Source organism: Dunckerocampus dactyliophorus, chromosome 11, assembly GCF_027744805.1.
Source record: "Dunckerocampus dactyliophorus isolate RoL2022-P2 chromosome 11, RoL_Ddac_1.1, whole genome shotgun sequence".
Taxonomy (NCBI): domain Eukaryota; kingdom Metazoa; phylum Chordata; class Actinopteri; order Syngnathiformes; family Syngnathidae; genus Dunckerocampus; species Dunckerocampus dactyliophorus.
In genome coordinates this window covers 21,496,464-21,514,854 of record NC_072829.1, presented here as the reverse complement: position 1 = coordinate 21,514,854, position 18,391 = coordinate 21,496,464, and the positions used below count along the sequence as shown (strand labels likewise).

At 42.2% G+C, this 18,391-nt stretch overlaps 1 protein-coding gene across 2 annotated transcripts in view; it reads left to right on the top strand.

Annotated features, from left to right (window-relative positions):
- Window positions 1-18,391, top strand: part of ppp2r2ba (protein phosphatase 2, regulatory subunit B, beta a) — a 58,155-nt gene that overhangs the window by 33,605 nt on the left and 6,159 nt on the right. For both annotated transcript variants that reach the window (XM_054791892.1, XM_054791894.1), the window contains exons 2-7: window positions 7,471-7,568; window positions 8,808-8,973; window positions 9,596-9,708; window positions 11,878-12,055; window positions 12,153-12,317; window positions 15,916-16,085. In XM_054791892.1, coding sequence (XP_054647867.1) covers window positions 7,471-7,568; window positions 8,808-8,973; window positions 9,596-9,708; window positions 11,878-12,055; window positions 12,153-12,317; window positions 15,916-16,085 — 890 coding nt within the window. The remainder of the gene's footprint in view (window positions 1-7,470; window positions 7,569-8,807; window positions 8,974-9,595; window positions 9,709-11,877; window positions 12,056-12,152; window positions 12,318-15,915; window positions 16,086-18,391) is intronic.

Sequence of the window (18,391 nt, the reverse complement as noted above, 5' to 3'; positions counted from 1 at the left end):
GAAACGTATTTTGCCCTTTTCCCTGTGTGCTCCCATTTAGTTTCAGTCAATTAAACCTCTCCGGTACTGCAGATGACCAAGACAACAGTAGCTACAACAATGGGGATTGTTGGAGTGTTCATATTTTGAGGTCAAATCAATTTTATTTCTATCAAGCCAATCCACAACAGACGTTATCTCAGGGCACCTTGAGCAGGTCTAGAACTCGTTAAAAAAACAAACAATTGAGCAAGCACTTGGTGACAGATAGGCCTGCCACAAAAACAAATTTTGCTGGATGATAATTGTTCTACAAATTATTGTCGATAATCAATATTATTGACAACATTTTGTGAAACTATTTTTTCATGGCATAATAATGTGAGTATCAAAAGCAGTGTGTGTGCAATAAACTTTAATTTCTCAAGAATATTTAACATTGCAATTGGTCAAGGGCTGTGAGTGTGCACCATTTTGTGCTGTTTTGTTTATATTTACTTTGCCCACCAAACGCCTCAGCAAGCGTTGACTGTCGGGAGAAAGGCTCTGCTCCATTTCCAGCAGTTAAGTTAGGAAAACTGGACAGGATGGTTGTGTTTGAGGCGTGCATTTGGCTTACAAACCATCGCTTTTGTGCCTTCATTCATATTTGCGTTTGTTTGCGCACAACGCTAACTTGTGCTAATATTAACTTGGTGGATTTTAACTTCAAAGCAATGGTAAATTATTGACGGTCCCTAGTATAAAAAACAACCAGTGATTAGAGCGACACTTCCCGTGCGAGCTCCCCGCACCATGAGAGAGCAGTCCCAGCACAGCGAGGGGAACTACCGCTGTTGCTACGGAGCCGAATTATTCAACTGTCAACATGAAATTAACAGCAACGGAGACGAATATCCAACGTCCAACATGAAACTAACTTGACCACGCTGCAGAGTGAGCCCTCTTGTCATCCAAAAGGGAGGACGACAAACACGCATGCACGTCAATTTATCGATGCCGGCAAAATTATTGACTTACTTTTTTTCTATTGTTTAATCGATTTATCGATTATCGTGACAGGCCTAGCGACAGAGGCAAAGAAAGACTCTCTGGGGAAGAAACCTTCAACAGAGCTCAGTGTGGGTCGGCCGCCTGGCTCAACTGGTTGGGTTGAGATGGACAGGTGGAGTAGAGGGACAGAGAGGAGATAGAGGGTTGGGGGAGGGATGCGACAACAGTGTGTGTGTATGAAGAACAGTGATAGCACTATGATGATAGCAGTGATAATGATGAGGTAGCACTGTGCTTAGATTCTTGTGCTCTTTGTTGGAAAAGAAGACAGCGTATTCAGTACATACTGCCGGTTGTGGTCTGGAAGGGCAAGAGAGTGTGACGTTAAACACCCCATGAGCCTGATCCTTCTGACGTAGGCAGCTCAACACAAGTGCTTTAATCCTGCCCTCGCCATGCCTATAACAAAGCATTTATCCCCAATCCATGTTCCTCACTGGATTTGCTTACACAAGTCACTTTCCGTGCAGCCGCACCATTTTGGGTCTGTGTGTCTTATTCAACACTCCAGGGTGAGGCTGAATCACATCACAGTGTATGTTGCACCCTTGACAGGATTAAGTGTTGTCTAGAGGTGAGCCAGGGAGCTTCTATTTTAGCCTGCGTGTGTACCAATGAGATGATCTGTACGATCTTTTATTGACCTACTTGGTGCAACAAGCCTCCACATGAACTGGATCACACCCCTCCGTCCCCATCACTAACAATTCTCTCAGTGCGTTGTCCCCTTCTGTTATGCACAATGGATGTTGCATACACTGGTGTCAATAAATACATTCAATAAGCCTCGCACCCCCTTTGTTTTCCTGGCTCCCTATTTAATTCCAGGATCAATGCATATCTATATTTCCATCTAGTTAGTTGGACTCCATATTGAATGCTGGAGGCTGGTTTTGAATGGCTATAGGCGGAGATTTATAGCAGTTGTATACATCACAGCAGCAACCCACCAGCCTGTGTTATTGCTGCTGATGGATGGGTGTTATAGCAAGCATTGCAGGAAGCACTGACCTGTCTGTGTCAGACCTGACTGGACACACAATTTATAGCCTTCATCTGGTTAGGGTCTGCTGATGAAGCCATGTGTGTGTATGGGAGCCTCTGTGTGTGTGTGTGTGTGTGTGTATAATTACACTTCCCCCTTAGAAATGTGACTTTATTTACCTTTTGCTATGATATTGCTGCTATAGTTACAATACAGTTAAGCTCAAAATTATTTATACTCTTACGACAAACTTTTCAGTTAAAGTATATTTTATTTAATTTGGGTATCTTTTAGCTGGAAATAACAAATGTCAATGCTGTTAGATATTCATAAAAACAAACTGATAGGCATACATTCATTTTTTGTGGTAGTTGGCTACTAAATACATTTGAATAAAAATTTGAAACATTTGAGACGGCACAAATGGATTAGGCACTACCTGTTCTCCACGCCGAATTCTCAAACGGTACGCATAAGAAAAATGAAACAGGAAGTGTTTTTGCATCTTGTATTTACTCAGCTAATCAAATACAAGTGGAACGGAGATCCAGTCATGCAGGGCACATCCACAAGCCTGGGTAGTGCACATTACCAGCTCTGTGAAAGCCAAGGTTTGGAAGCATGCAGCCCAGCCTTTCACTAGTCGTGACTAGCGAAAGTGCTAAGAAGACAGCGCCTGCTGACACTCTTCAGTCTTTTGGAAACACTTCACCTTCCCAGTGAAATACGTAAACCGCAGTCCAAATTTGTGGACTGCAGCTTGATTTTTACAGGCTTGTGACACATGTAGAAATAAAATAAATGAAAAAAGTGGGGAAAAATTGAGAAATAGAGCAAAAAGGTGTAATCTAACAAGAAAATGCTGAAATGTTAATAATGATTACTATATTTCTAACTACTAATAATACTAATAAGTAATAAGTTTTGCCTTTAAATATCTGTATAATCCTTGTGTTAGACTTTTTAAAAAATCTGTGTACATGCATCATCGCAAATTATGCAAATTCGATGATTAGAGCCCCTACAACCCACCACCACAAATAGATTACAGTCCTGTGGAGAACCCTGACACCATACTGAAATGATACGAGGGTCTTCTACGTAATATCAAGGATATGAATAACTTTCAAAATATATAAAGGATAGAAAATGGCAAATATGTTTCATTAATATCTCTAACACGTCTTACCGTCTTGCCACTTTCTTGTCTTACTCACATGCCGGAAAATACAGATAAAATCACTCTCTGTCTATCGAGTTTGGCCAGAGAATGAATAATTTTGATCTGAACTGTAAGTATCAAAGAAGTTCCATCAGTAGCTGAGATAGAATAGACTGTCTTGTCTGCCTTGAATATATTTGCATGTTAAAACTAATTTAGATGCTTCATCTTGACTTTCGGCTTCAGTGACTTCAGTGCAGTCTGCTCATTCTGTGAAATGATTGAAGGACGTATTGGTGTGTAAACTCGTTAAATGGCGCCCATCAATTACTGTTTCTCCTCAGTGACTTAATGGGTTAATAATGAAGGAAGGAGCAGTGTAAGATTGGGGGAGTGAAAGATCAAAAAAAACAGCGGTGAAAGGAAAACCTTGATGCAAGAATGGTCTGTGCTAAGCTGATTCACGCCAATGCTTTTGGCTTGATGGTTCCATGTCCGTGTGAGTGTGAGGTGGAGCCTCTCAGACACACAAAGAAAGAGATGCATTTGTAAGGGTGTGTGCCATTTGTGCAGTACATTAGCGGGGTGCCGCCTGGCTATAATTAGGCCAGTGGGTGTCTTTTTTTTTGGTGAAATGTTATTAGTTTCCTGATTGAAACAGTACATGGCCACGGAAAACCCTATGCTATGAATATGCTTTCCCCTTAACAATGCACGCATGCAATACACACTCCCATATGTGGCTGACATACAGTCATTGAAAAATTATTAGACTGCCTTTGTTTCTTCAGTTTATTGATCCATTTGAATGCCTAATGATGATTACAAATACAGCGCATAATAGTTTAATTTAAGAGCTGATATCTAGGAACGTCCATGGTTTTCTTGACAATAACCAAAATCACTTAGTTCTTACATGAATAGCATTGTACTGCCCAAAAATTTAACTCTTATGAGCTATTTTTGTTGTCATTGTTATATTTGCCCAAACAAAGGTACCTTTAGTTGTATCAGGCATTAAAATGAACAAGAAAGTGAAGAAACAAGGGTGGTCTAATAATTTTTTCCATGACTGTATGTGAAATTAGTATTATTATTTATATTTAGTCACTCGCTGATTCCTCCACTACGCCCAGGGAGTCCCTTGAGTAAAAATGCAATACAATGCAAAGGAAATACTACACTCCCCAAATTGCTGTAGCAGATTTTCACTTCATTCCAGTCACTCTCTTTCTCTCTGTCTCTTTCTCTCTTTCTCTCTCTCTGTCTGTTGAATTACAGCTACCATCAGCAGCAAACTTGCTACAAGCACATACACACACGTACACACACCCCTCTGACTGCTGCTTGAGATGGAAATGGTCTCCATAGCAACATCCCCCTCTCCTGTTCAGAAGAAGGTCCACAGAGGGCGTGGGGGGATACTAAACAACTATAGCTCTTCTCTCTCTCTCTCTGACTAAAATAATTGTCAGTTTTAAACAGAGAGAAAGCCTCTGGTGTGACACACACAAAACTGTATACTAGCTCAGGGCTGTTTGTTCACAACAAGCATCAACAAGTCTGTCCATAGAAATATATATTTGAAGAGGAGAGAAAAAGGGAAAGCGTGTGTTATTTTGTGGTGCAACTGCAGGTATGCACACTGAAGTAGTTGCCAGTATGCTTTGTTCGTAACGGACTGACGTACATTGACATGATGTACACTTGCTGACCACAACTTTAGGCACACCTGCACACTCGAATAAGATCCAATTAAAAGACAATGTGCATCATACTGAGTTTCCCAATATTTTGTCATGTTGTTTGTTTTTTGTTTGCCCTGAAAAAGTTGTCGGTTTTTGCTATTAACCCATTCCTAAGAGTGGGTCTAAAACCAAATCATACGAAAACTGAAACAATTTTTCCTAAAGGAAACAATGTAAATCCAATTAATCTGTTCCAGACACCCAAAAATGTCAACACAAAACACTTTTAATATCAGAACAATTACAGTTTTACATGCAGAAAAGAATGTGAAATGCATATAAATTAGGGATGTCCCGATCCACATTTTTTGGCTTCCGATCCGATCCGGTACCAATTGTTTTTTTTTGTTTGTTTGTTTTTTTCTAATAATAATAATCTTTTGTTACAAACATGAATTTGTGGGCTTGAATGTGGTTATGAAAATAGCTCTTCAGAGCATTAAACATAATGCAACCAAAAGTACTGCTGAATTTACTTTTTTATTACACAGCATGACCAACAATATTGTTTGGCTTTTTGTAATAAACCTCTGTGAATCAAGTCCCTAATCCAATAAAAGTCCATTCAATAAAACTTTTAGGGTAGGACTAATCATTTGACATTGTTATAGATCAATGTGTGGTGTGATTTAGAATATATGACTTTTTTTTAACACATCTTTCATAGGGGAATCCGTTTTATTTTTTCCAAAATTCCTTTTTTCCCCGTTTTTATTTTTTAGAATTCATTTTTTTACCTTTTCCACGTATTTTACCAGCATAGAGTGTGTGCTATTTGGTTTAATGAATAAAATGCAAAAATCCTTACATTTATTGATGCAATACATCATTGGCCCATTTTGTCCAGTCACTGAGAAATGGATGAAGCTTAGCTAACGTTTCTAATGGGATATTAGCTTCAGCACATATTGCTACAAAATCTTCAACAATGCCCGTAATGCCCGTGCTTGTGATTAAGGAAGCTGTAGTCACAGATGTCATTCCAATCACGTTATTAACATAAGATCATTTTAATGACACCCTTGTTTTGTTTACACAACTAGACTAAAGTGACAAAGAGCACTCTTATTTTAAAGGCCGTAATGTGTTGTGTGTGTTGAGAATGGCAATTGACGGTTGATACGCGCTGGGTGCGAGAATAAACGTGCCTCTCGTCTTTTTTCACCCAGAACCCGCACGTCATCGGTGGGCATTGAAAAATGGTCCTTACATTAAAGCAGTAAAACACTGCACACACACAGCTGCACTAGCTAAACTAAGCGAACCCCTCTAGCTTCCATTCACGCTCCGTAACAGAGGAGTTTCCAAGGTTTTACGCCGCCGTTTCGACATGTTTAGGAGTGTTCGTGCGGTTCCTATTATAAGCGGCAGAGCGGCACTTCCGTGCGAGCTCCCTACACCATGACGCAGCAGTCCGGGCACAGTGAGAGGAAACTACCGCTGTAGCTACGGAACCGAATGTCCAAGGTGAAACTAACTTCACCACGGTACACCACGGTCATGTCTGCATGGTGGTGTTGTGTTTTCTACTTCTTGCGGGTGGTGAGAGTCGAGTGGCAACCAGCTTTGAGGCGCATTGCCGCGCTTAAAATGCTGGAGTGTGGCTTACCCTGATTGAAGACTTGTTGACAAAGGAGGCGGGGAAGAGAGAGCCACACGGACGGTACTTTCATACTTTGCTATGAGTTATTTCTTGAATTCAATAGTCATTCTCACACCTTTTTTTTTTTATCAAAGTGCTGGTACATGCAACTTTCTTTGGCCCCATGGTGGGTTATTTTGCAGACGTAAATACAAAAAGCAGAGACTTGTGGTGTGTCTGTTAGTTAGCAAAGAACTACAGTCAACCAGTGACGACGTCATAGGCGCCATAGCTGGGGGACTACGACTCCGACTCCGACTTCTTATTACAGTTGCCCCATTAAGAACACGCTAACAGGCACATTTTGTAACACAAACGCAGTTGGACTCAGACAGTGTATTCATAACACGACAACACTGAGTCACCCATCAGGGAGATTCTTTGTTTGGGCACTTCTCATATGAGTTTGGCAAATGAATGAGCCTTACTGGATACCGTAGTATGAGTATAAGAGAACCATAGCTAAAATTTTCATTGAAAACTGAATCATACGAAAACCGGGCTTTTTGATATGGTGTTTGAGTCAAATTTCCAGGTTTGAATGTATTTATTCGAGTGTTATTAAAGTGTTTTTAATGAAATGGAAAGTGAGCAATGAGGGGATCAGGGACTTGTAGCCAAGATGAGAGACAAATAGTACCATTAGTGTGACTGCAACGTCCTTTGAAAGCACAGGAGTGTAATTATATGACATGGCTTGGCTCACGTCCTCGAGTGACAGCCAGTGACTCACTCAGCGTTTGTCTTCACCCAAATTTCGTTTCTGTGACAGGGTGTCCTCTGCGGCTCATTGCTGCTGTGTTCTTTGAAATCACTCCACTCCCGAATATATGTATCCCTTGTTTTTACAAGCACAGTGCACATCCACACTGACATTTCTCCCCCTCTCTCTGTGCTGCAGCTGACATTATCTCAACGGTGGAGTTTAACTCATCGGGGGAGCTGTTGGCCACTGGGGATAAAGGAGGCAGAGTGGTTGTCTTCCAGAGGGAGCAGGAGGTAGGAAATGTCAACAAAGCAACACTCATCATGATGATACCGTGATACTTTTTGGCAGCTTCAAAAATTTCTTCTTGGCCAGGATGGAACTTGATCATTGATGCAGACTTCCCGTACATTCTGGGGAGATCGGCCACACGTACACCACCTTTGTACTTTACGAACATTTACTTTACGAGTTCTTTCTTTAATTCAGTAGTGTTGGGTTATTTAGCAGCCACAGCCAATAAAAAAAAGCATGGTGACATTTTTTGGAAGACAACAGAATTCATTGTTCCATTAATCACAGCATGTCTTCCAGGTCCTGAAGCAGCTAAACTACTCCAGACCATCACACTGCCACCACCATAATTTACTGTTGGTGTGATGGTCTTTTTCTGAAATGCAGTATTACTTTGACGCCAGATGTAATGGGACACACATCTTCCAAAAAATTCATTTTTTATCTCGTCAGATAACCCTAACCCAAAGTTCTTGGGGATCATCAAGATGCTTTCTGGCAAAATTGAGATGAGCTTTAATGTTCTTTTCGTTCAGCAGTGGTTTTTGTCTTGGAATTCAGCCATGCAGGCCATTTTTGTCCAGTCTTTCTTATGGTGGAGTCATGAACAATGACCTTAACTGAGGCAAGTGAGGCCTGCAGTTCTTTGGATTTTGTTGTGGGGTCTTTAGTGACCTTTTGAATGAGTCATTGCTGTGCTCTTGGGGTAATTTTGGTTGGCCGGCCACTCCTGAAAAGGTTCACCACTGTTCCATGTTTTCGCCATTTGTGGATAATAGCTCTCACTGTGGTTCGCTAGAGTCCCAATGCTTATAAAATGGCTGTGTTTCCACTTGAACTCGTGTGATAAGCCACATTTAAGTTATGTGGGAAATCACTTTTTCACACAGGGCCATGTAGGTTTGGGTTTTTTTCTCCCTTAATAATAAACATTTTCATTTAAAAACTGCATTTGTGTTTAGTTGTGTTGTCACTGACTAATATTTAAATTTGTTTGATCATCTGAAATATTTAAGTGTGACAAAAAAATAAGAAATCAGGAAGGGGCAAACACTTTTTCACACCACCGTACGTCAGAATATTGAATACATAAGTTTATATGTGTGTCTAAATTGGAAACCTGTATATTTACATACGATGTGTTGCTGGTTGTGGTCGTAACTCATTTTAGTAATGCATGCCCTGAGAAATTGTGTCAGCTGCAGGATTTAATGTACTTTTTTTTCTCGAATTTGCAGAGTAAAAGCCAGCCCCAGCGTCGAGGCGAGTACAATGTTTACAGTACATTCCAGAGCCACGAGCCAGAGTTCGACTATCTGAAGAGTTTGGAGATAGAGGAGAAGATCAACAAGATCAAATGGCTTCCCCAGCAGAACGCAGCTTACTTCCTGCTCTCCACCAATGGTCAGTCATTGACACTAAAAAATGCCTTCTCGCCTGCTGGTGTTACCCTGTTTGTGTTCCGCTCTGTCGCGCGAGTGCCACCAACAGAAGGTTTTAAACTGAGAGATTCATGCATGGTTACCGCAGCACACACACATCCAATCATATCATCTCCGCACTTGCACTCAAACATCAGCAGAGGAGACGTCTTGCAGATTGCGGCCGTCATGCATGGCTGCTGCAGAAGTGCTAAGGGAGGCTGGAGCAGATGGTGCGGAGTCCTGTGGAGTTGGCCTCGCCGCTCTGACACCAATATACACAGCGGATATTAAAAGAAAAAAAATAGTAGCAACCTGACTGCTGCCACCAGCCTCCTCAGCAGACCGAGAAGATGAGATGTAACTGATGTTTGTAATGCAGAAGTGGAAAACACCCAGATGGCATTTTCAAGGCGGGAATTGTAGTCAACTTGAAGATTGATATCAGTGACATCACAATCTACACAGGGGCCGCCATTCATCAGCTGCGCTGGCTCCTGCCATGCTACATGCCAGATTGGATGCCCAACCCCCTCACATCCATCTTGTATCCAAGATTGACTGTAAGGCGAGACTGTCTAACTGAATTTTCTTTGGTTTCTCAGACAAGACAGTGAAGCTGTGGAAAATCAGTGAGCGAGACAAACGTCCAGAGGGCTACAACCTGAAGGATGAGGATGGACGCATTAGAGACCCTTCGACCATCACTTCACTACGAGTAAGGGGTCGCGCATGAAGATCATCCTGTAGACGTCTCACTTGTCTCATAGTCAACTTTGTTACATAACATTTTAATAAATAGTAGTTAATAAATCTACAAAACTAGTTGTTTCTTTAGAGTGTATGTGAATGCGAAGCAATGCTTTGCCAAAATGCCAAAGTAACAAATTGATTATGCTATGTAATATATCAGGCCGGGCTGCACGGTGGTCTAGTGGTTAGCACGTTGGCCAATACAGGAACAGCCTGGAGATCGGGAAGACCTGGGTTCGATTCTCCCCTGGGCATTTCTGTGTGGAGTTTGCATGTTCTCCCCGTGTGCGCGTGGGTTTTCTCCGGGCACTCCGGCTTCCTCCCACATTCTAAAAATATGCATGTTAGGTTAGTTGGCGACTCTAAATTGTCCATAGGTATGAATGTGAGTGTGAATGGTTGTTTGTCTGTATGTGCCCTGCGATTGGCTGGCGACCAGTCCAGGGTGTACCCCGCCTGTCGCCCGAAGTCAGCTGGGATAGGCTCCAGCATGCCCCCGCGACCCTAATGAGGATGAAGCGGTATAGAAAATGGATGGATGGATGGATATATCAGGCCCTTTCAGATGTATAGGGATTACGTCAGAGCGATTTGAGCAAAGTGATAGTGTTTGGTTAGGTTAAAGCATGTGAGCGGCCTTGGAACACGATGTAAAATTTAGCCAATTAAGCATTTCTGGTCTGGCTTTGGCTTTGGAAGGTGGTAACATAATTTCTTGTAAATTTGCCATTTATATTTTGCTCCACAAACATTGCACACATTGATTTCAATGATGCACACCTTTTTTAAACACTATTTGATACAAGACATTTTAATATATTGTATCATCCAATTCCATCCGCTGGGATAGGCTCCAGCATACCCCCGCGACCCTAGTGAGGATAAATGGCATTGAAAATAAAAATAAAAAACAATGAGAAAATAAGTGTGCACTGAGGTGAAGGCCATGAAGGCCATGATCATCTTCTCATCGCACTCATCATTCCCCAGCCTCTGCCTCATGTTTTCACCATGAGACAGTGTGTGTCATAGCAGATTAGTGCTGTGTTCAGCGTGTCTGTAGCTCTTTGTCTGGCTAGCCAGGGGATCATAGCGACCTGGAGGACAGGCCGGGAGTGTGGCAATCCTGTTTAGAAGGTGTGAAATCTTCAAGCGCCAGGGCAGGGTGGGGGTGGAGGGTTGTTAAAATTTAATTCCAGATTTGTTGGCAAGTTCTCGGAGTGCCAAAAAAAAAAGGATCAGAATGTAGGTTTTTACTGATGTGCTGTGTGAGCATCAATGTAAAACATTATGCTGTAAGCAGGAAGGTCAGAGAGAAGGGGCATGGGCCAGCTGAGAAGGGGGACTGTCAATGTTGGGGGGCTATGGGTTAATGCCCTATAGGTCTCTTTGGACAGCCAGTGAAAGACATGGAAATGAAGCGACGCCCGTGGAGATACAGCAGCCTGCTGCGCTACCGTGCCTCTCTGCCATCGCCAGCAATCGGACGAGAAAAAGAGGGAAGAAGCAGTCGATTTGTTCTTCTCTTCGCTCCCCTCCCCTCCGTCTTTGTCTGGGTTTTATCTGGCCAACGGGGGGCTGCATGCAGACTGGGGCTGGGGCATCTTTGAAGCTGGAGCTGCAACTGCTCGTATGGTGTGGAAGTCTGTGTGCATGGGTATAAGAGATGAGTTATCGTTCCTCAGCAGGACTTAGTTACACCCTCAGGGTATCTCCCTCTCTTCTTACATTTTTTTACTTCCTTTGGTGCTGCAACACATACACAAAACAGAGGAGGCTTCTTTAGCTCTTGTGTGTGCGTGTGTATGCGCGTGTGTGAGAGAGAGTAGCGCAGATATTCATAGTTTGATTGGGTCAGCTCGTCAAACAGCCCACGGGTGCTTGCCGCATTAAGATGTGTGGAGTAAATGTGATATGAATCCCTGGAATCACAAGTTTGTGGTTCACGCACACAAGACACACTCGTGTAGTCACACATGCTCGTGTGTCGTCTGCACATCAGCAAATAAACTGATAAACAGACCTTCGGCTATTCAGTTTCAAATAACATTTAAATATCATATCAGTGCTGGCAGGCACATGTGGGCCTTATCAGTGCATATTTTCCATTTCTTCTTTCAATTTGACCCTCTAGGTGCCGGTGCTGCAACCAATGGATCTGATGGTTGAAGCCACAGCCAGGCGAGTGTTCAGCAACGCCCACACCTACCACATCAACTCCATCTCTGTGAACTCTGACCTACAGACCTTCATCTCCACCGATGACCTCAGGGTGAACCTGTGGAATCTGGAGATCACTGACCGTAGCTTCAGTATCCTCTTTGCTTATTAAGCTTAGAATCGAGACTTTGCACGAGCATTTGCGTCAACTACTGACACTCCAGTTCTTCCTTAATTGCCATCTCTCAGATATTGTGGACATAAAACCATCCAATATGGAGGAGCTGACAGAAGTCATCACCTCAGCAGAGTTTCATCCGCAGCAGTGTCACACCTTCGCATACAGCAGCAGCAAGGGCTCAATAAGACTGTGTGACATGAGACAGGCGGCACTCTGCGACAAGCACTGCAAATGTGAGTACCAGCAGAGATATTGTTTTTTAACCTGTAAATATAAAGACTTACTCTTAAAATTAAACTTAAAAATAAAAATTCTGCCCATACAAAGACTGTCTTAGTGTTATTGATTTAGAATTGTCTTTTTCTCGTGTAGCATTTGACAAAACATTAGGAACACTGCTGAATATGATGGGATGCAGTTCTGTGACATTACAAACTGCAATTACAATACTAAACATTTTTTAAATGAAAACTTCATTTTGTTGTGTTATTAGTTGTTAGCGTAGAGTGGAATCTCACTTTTCGTACACCCCTGTTTTTGTAGGATTTGTTTTTGAAAAAAAAAAAATATTGCTAAAACATGTCTTGGTTTTCGTACACTTGTGTACACCCAAACAGTGCGCCTCACAAACTGGGCCACATTTTGACTGATGGCAGCCCATTCTTGCACAATCAGTGCTTAGAGTTTTTGTTTGCCCATCCGCTTCTTGAGGACTGACCAAGGTCTGAGGAGTTTCCTGGTCATGGACCCAAAATGTTGATGTTTTATTCAAGTTCCTCCATCATGCTGGAAAAAAGCATTGGTTGTCACCAAACTGTTCTTGGATAGTTGGGGAAGTTTCATGTTATTGGTACCATTTTTTATTTGTGGCTGTGTTCTTAAGCAAATTTGTGACTGAGCCCACAGCCTTGGCTGAGAAGCAAGCCCAGTGAAGAATGATATCAGGATTCTTTACTGTTGGTATGACACTGGACTGATGGTAGCGCTCACCTTTTATTCTCCAGACAAGCTTTTTTCCATATTCCCCAAACAATCGGAAAGGGGTTTCATCAGAAAAAATGACTTCACCCTAGTCTGAAGGATCCCAGTACCTATATCTTTTGCCAGTAGCAGTCTGTCCACGATGTTTTTTCCTGGAGATAAGTGGCTTTTTTGCTGCCCTTCTTGACACCAGGCCATCTTCCAACACCTGCCTGCTGCCATTCACAAGCAAGCACTGCACTCGTTGCGCCCCAATATTGCATTAACTTTCGGAGACTGACGCTTGATGGATTTTCCTGGGCGCCCTGAAGCCTTGTTCACAACAATTGAACCTCCCTCCTGGTAGTTCTTTATGATCTGATACATGGTTGATTTACTTGCAATCTTACTAGCAGCAAAATTCTTGCCTGTGAAGGCCTTTTTGTGCTCAGCAATGACGACTGCATCTGTTTCCTTGCAGACAAGCATGGCTAACTGAGAAAAAACTACAATTTCAAGCACAACCTTCCTGTTAAAACTTCCAGACTGTTATATTAACTCATTCAGGATGAGAGAATCATCTCCAGCCTCCAGTCCTTGTCAACACTCTCACCTATGTTAACCACAGAATCACTAACATGATGTCAGCTGGTCTTTTTGTGGCAGGGCTGAAATGCAGTGGAAACTGTGTTTTGGGGATTAAGTTCATTTTCATGACGAGGAGGGACTTTGCAATCCATTGCCATTGATCATATCACTGTTCATAACACTGTGGAGTATATGCAAGTTGCCCTTATAAAAACTGAGGCACCAGACTTTGTGGAAATTAATATTTGTGGCATTCTTAAAACTTTTGGCCGTGACTGTACCTTCTGCTGAAGTTTACAATACAGTTAATTGAGCAAGTATACAACTCTAACCATCCACTCTTTAAAGTTAAGTTTGTAATGGAGCGTCCGTGTGGCTCTTCCGTCCCCTCCCATCCTACTTTCACTCATCACCTTGTTCACCAACAAGTCTTCAATAAATCTAAAAGTGATGTTAAATGTTCATTTATCCATTTCATTCATCATTAACATGTATTTCATTTTTTTTCTGCATGTAAAACTAAAATTGTTGTGTCTAAAATGTGTGTTTTGTATTCTTTTGGAACAGACTTGTAACCAAACTGAGGTTCCACAGTAATTTTTCATTTCTTTTGATAGCGAGGGAAATTACAACCACTATGCTTAAAAGGTTTTATTTCCTTTGAGCACAAATTGACTTAACACTTTAGACACTAGTCTAATCACAATCACAAAACTATCCAAGAGGCAGGAAATAAGAAGGGGAAGAAGGAGAGATAACAAGGAGTGACTAATTCAGACTAATTCAAAGACCAGACACAGGTTTGCAGATCATGAGAGCAGGGAAAGAGCTGATGGCTGAGATGCATTAACAGCATGAGATCATGAAAACAAATCCAAAACAGTATTTAAAATATTTGGAGAAAAACATGAGTATTGTTTTGTTTTTTCAAAAAATGCTACATACAGTATATAACACACATAACAAAGGAAGATAGGCAGCACCTTTGTGGCTGGGATTCGCAGAAGTCCCCCAGCTCAACATGCCACCACTGATAACCCATCAATAAATCCTAGTGTGTGTCCCTTAAACAAAGAATGGCCTAACATCACAGGCAAACGCTTTAGTTGAATGAATAATGAGGAAATTGACATTTTAAACAGGCAAATCGAAAGCATTAGTCCTTCATGGACACACCTCGTTGTCCAATAATGTCTGTTGTTTCCTTCCGATGTATTGACACGTTCACTGGAGCGTGTGCTAACTAACACGGCTTGTCGGGATGCACGGTGCATTTGTGTTGAGGAAATGTGGGAATTGTTAGCATTAGGGAGTGAATGTGGGGCACCAACAGACACACACACACACGCATACACTGCAGGTGGCTGTTCTTGTTAGCCTCAAGACAGGCCTATAATAAATAAATATGTATTTCCACACAATCGCTTTCCGAGTAGCACAAATAAATAAGACATATTAATCATAGTGCACCCCCCCACACATACACACATCTATAAATCAGTGAGCTGAAATTAATCAGCGTTAACAGTGAGATGAATGGAAGGATGAGAGAAGGATGAACAGAGGGTGAGGAGAGTGCCAAAGATACTGAGCCCCAGGACAGAGAGAAAAAGGACCTGCCAACTCCCCGGGTAGCCTATTATGTGCCCCTAGTGGGGGGCGAGGGCAGGAGGGAGGGCGGGGACGCACACACATGCATATAAACATGCATCACTGACACATGCGTAAATCCAGCGAGGCTCAAATGGGCCCAACTTAGACATTGATTTGTTTTTTTCTTATTTTTATCTCCTTCCTATAACCTCCCATCACCCCCTCATTTTTCCATCTTTCACTCCGAATCCCTCATTAGACTCCCCACTGGCACATCTCAGTGCATGGATGTAGAAGGTGGAGGATGGTGGAAAGAGATGGAGAGGAAAGTGGTGAGGAATGGTGGGAGGGCAAAGGAGGAGGAGGAGGAAGAACAATAAGTTGACAGCTCACAATGGAATGTCTGGCTCTCATCCCCTGAGTGCAGATGAGCAGCTGCCAGAATCGATATGTATCATAACCAATATTTAGCCATCATGCTGACCCATGGCTGTCTCCCTCAGTGCACACACACACACACACACAAATAATCCTGTGAGGGGATGCAGCTGCTGCAGCAAAATGAATATCCTTGCATTGTTATGCTGTTATTGTTAGCGGATGATGCTCCCGCAGTGAAATCTCCTCTGTCTTGTCTCAACTTTATTTAATTTCAGATGCTTAAAATGTATGCCCGCTCTTGTGTTATAGACTTTGAAGAGCCGGAGGATCCTGCCACACGCTCGTTTTTTTCTGAAATCATCTCATCCATCTCTGATGTGAAGTTCAGCCACAACGGCCGTTACTTGATGACAAGGGACTACCTCACTGTTAAGGTGTGGGACCTGCAGATGGAGAACAAACCGTTTGAGACCTACCAGGTACTGTTTCATCACGCTACCATGCATGTGAATGCTCGGGGTATCCAATCGATCGCAAATGGACCGTTCAGGTTGTCTTAGAAGACGTTTCGCGTCTCATCCGGGCAGGCTTCATATGCTTCATGCTCAAAGACTAGGTGGGACACACACACTAGTCAGACTAGATAGGACAGCTCTAGTCTGAGAGACTGGTGCCAGATCCAGTCTATTTATCCTCTAAAGGAGGAGGCAGGTCCAGACTGGACTGGCTCTTTTGTGGTGTCAAATGACAATGGAGTGTGGCCTCTGCCCGCCAACGATGGTCATTTGGGTGGTATCACCTTTGTTAGCATTCAATTCAGATGTAATGATGGTCATGGACCATCTGAAACCAAGGTGGCTATCCCTTGTTTATTTCTTTGAGGCTAAATGAGTCTTTTAGGAAGGGATGAAAAGACAGCATTGTGTAGTATGTGGGAGAAAGCTGGTGAACTAGACAAGAACTATCCTATCCAGTCTGACTGCTATGTGTCCCACCCAACCTGTGATGCCACTGGATGCATTTCACAAAGAAACACTGTTTGTGCAAAATAAGACAAATTCTGCAATGTGCACAATGTAAGCTATAGTAAAATGGTCATATTTATTTTAAACATTTTGTCTCAACAAGTCATTAAAAAATCATGACCAATAGTCAACTAAACTTGTTCTACTACTATCAACAGGTAAGGCAGGTTAGTCTTAATGGATTCACAAATAAAAATCCAATTAAATATTGCTAACAAAGATACAATTTGCAAAGCTGCACATTTCTATGCACAAATACCTGTGCAAGTTCAAAGTATGAACTCTCGTCTAATACAATCAGTGAAATTATAAACTGGGCTCATGCATGAGCGGAGCATGAAGGAAACAGATTAGAAGCGTTAAAGGAAGACGTCTTACTCCCTCCACGCGCAACCAGCGCTTTTGATACGAATTGCATAGTTACATTCCAGACATGAAACTTGGAAATAATTCCAGATCGCGGACTTACTGAATTGACAAACTTGCTGCTGTTTGGAGCACGTCATCACTTCCACGCCGATCTTATCGTCAGAAAAACCGTACCAGCTCGGCCGGTAATATTGGCTCTAAAAAAGGTTCCGCCGGAGCAGCACAACTTCTAGTCCACTGGGCAACCACAGCAACATCGGCATAACACATCCTATAGCTGGTAAAGTCAGGCCTACAAAATATAAAAGCATGGCAGTAAAATAAATTAAACCGGTTGTTACACAAGCACCACATGGGTGGAAGGACCAGAATTTCCCTTATTTCCCAGAAAATATCCCCTATTTTCAAATGCAGTGTTGACAGATATGGTGAATGTTGCTAGATTTTAAATAATGCTAAGATGTAATCACAACATATTGATTTTGGACTAATCACTCAACATAATCCTCTAACCCCGCCATCTTTAACAATCAGGCCGAGAGTGCTTATTGAGCTCCCCGTCCCGTAAGAAGACAGATACTGTTGCCACTGATTCAACCTGAAGGGCAAAACCTCCCACAGTGGTGGGTCACGGGGGTCAGATCCACACCGTCTGATCATGGACAAAGGCTCTCTCAGGCAGGTCATGATTGATAAGGAGGCCGTCAGCAGGGCTCAAGGGATTCTCTGTCCAATTTCCTCTTCACCTGCTGCCTGTATCACCCTCGTCACCAGGACTGCAGGGATTAGTCAAAGCACAGCATGTGGCAACACTGCACTTTATGGGGGGGTGCCTCGTCCACTTGGGAGGCAGCACCATTCAAAAGTCTGATCATAATTCAACACGTTTTAATCTCAGCATGCTGCTTTGATTTTATGGCTCTGTCAATTGCTTTTTACACACAAATCAACTCAAAAACATGTGACAATGGCCTTGAGTATCGGGCAGTTAAATCAAATTTCATCAGTAAAAAGATTTTTAAAAATATATATTAATTCCCTCGCCAAATGATTAGTTGCATTTTAATTTTGGGGGGATGAAAAATATCAGAAGATTGATATGTTCACTTAAAAAGCATTTTCTTTGTTTTCTTTGTGACATTTTGACAAAATTTTGATGTCCAAAAGTACAGTGGAACCCGTTTATGTCTGACTGTTATCGCTTGCTGATATCAACGTAAGTTGTTGTCGACATAATTGAAATCGAAAATGAAACTAGGCCTTGCATTAACATTTAGTTGTGACTTTCACCAGACAAGAGGAATGGGTAACAACAAAATGTCCCATTTTGATTCTTGTGTTTTCATATGATATTTTACATTCTTATCCAGTAGAGCTGCTGCGAAAATTTG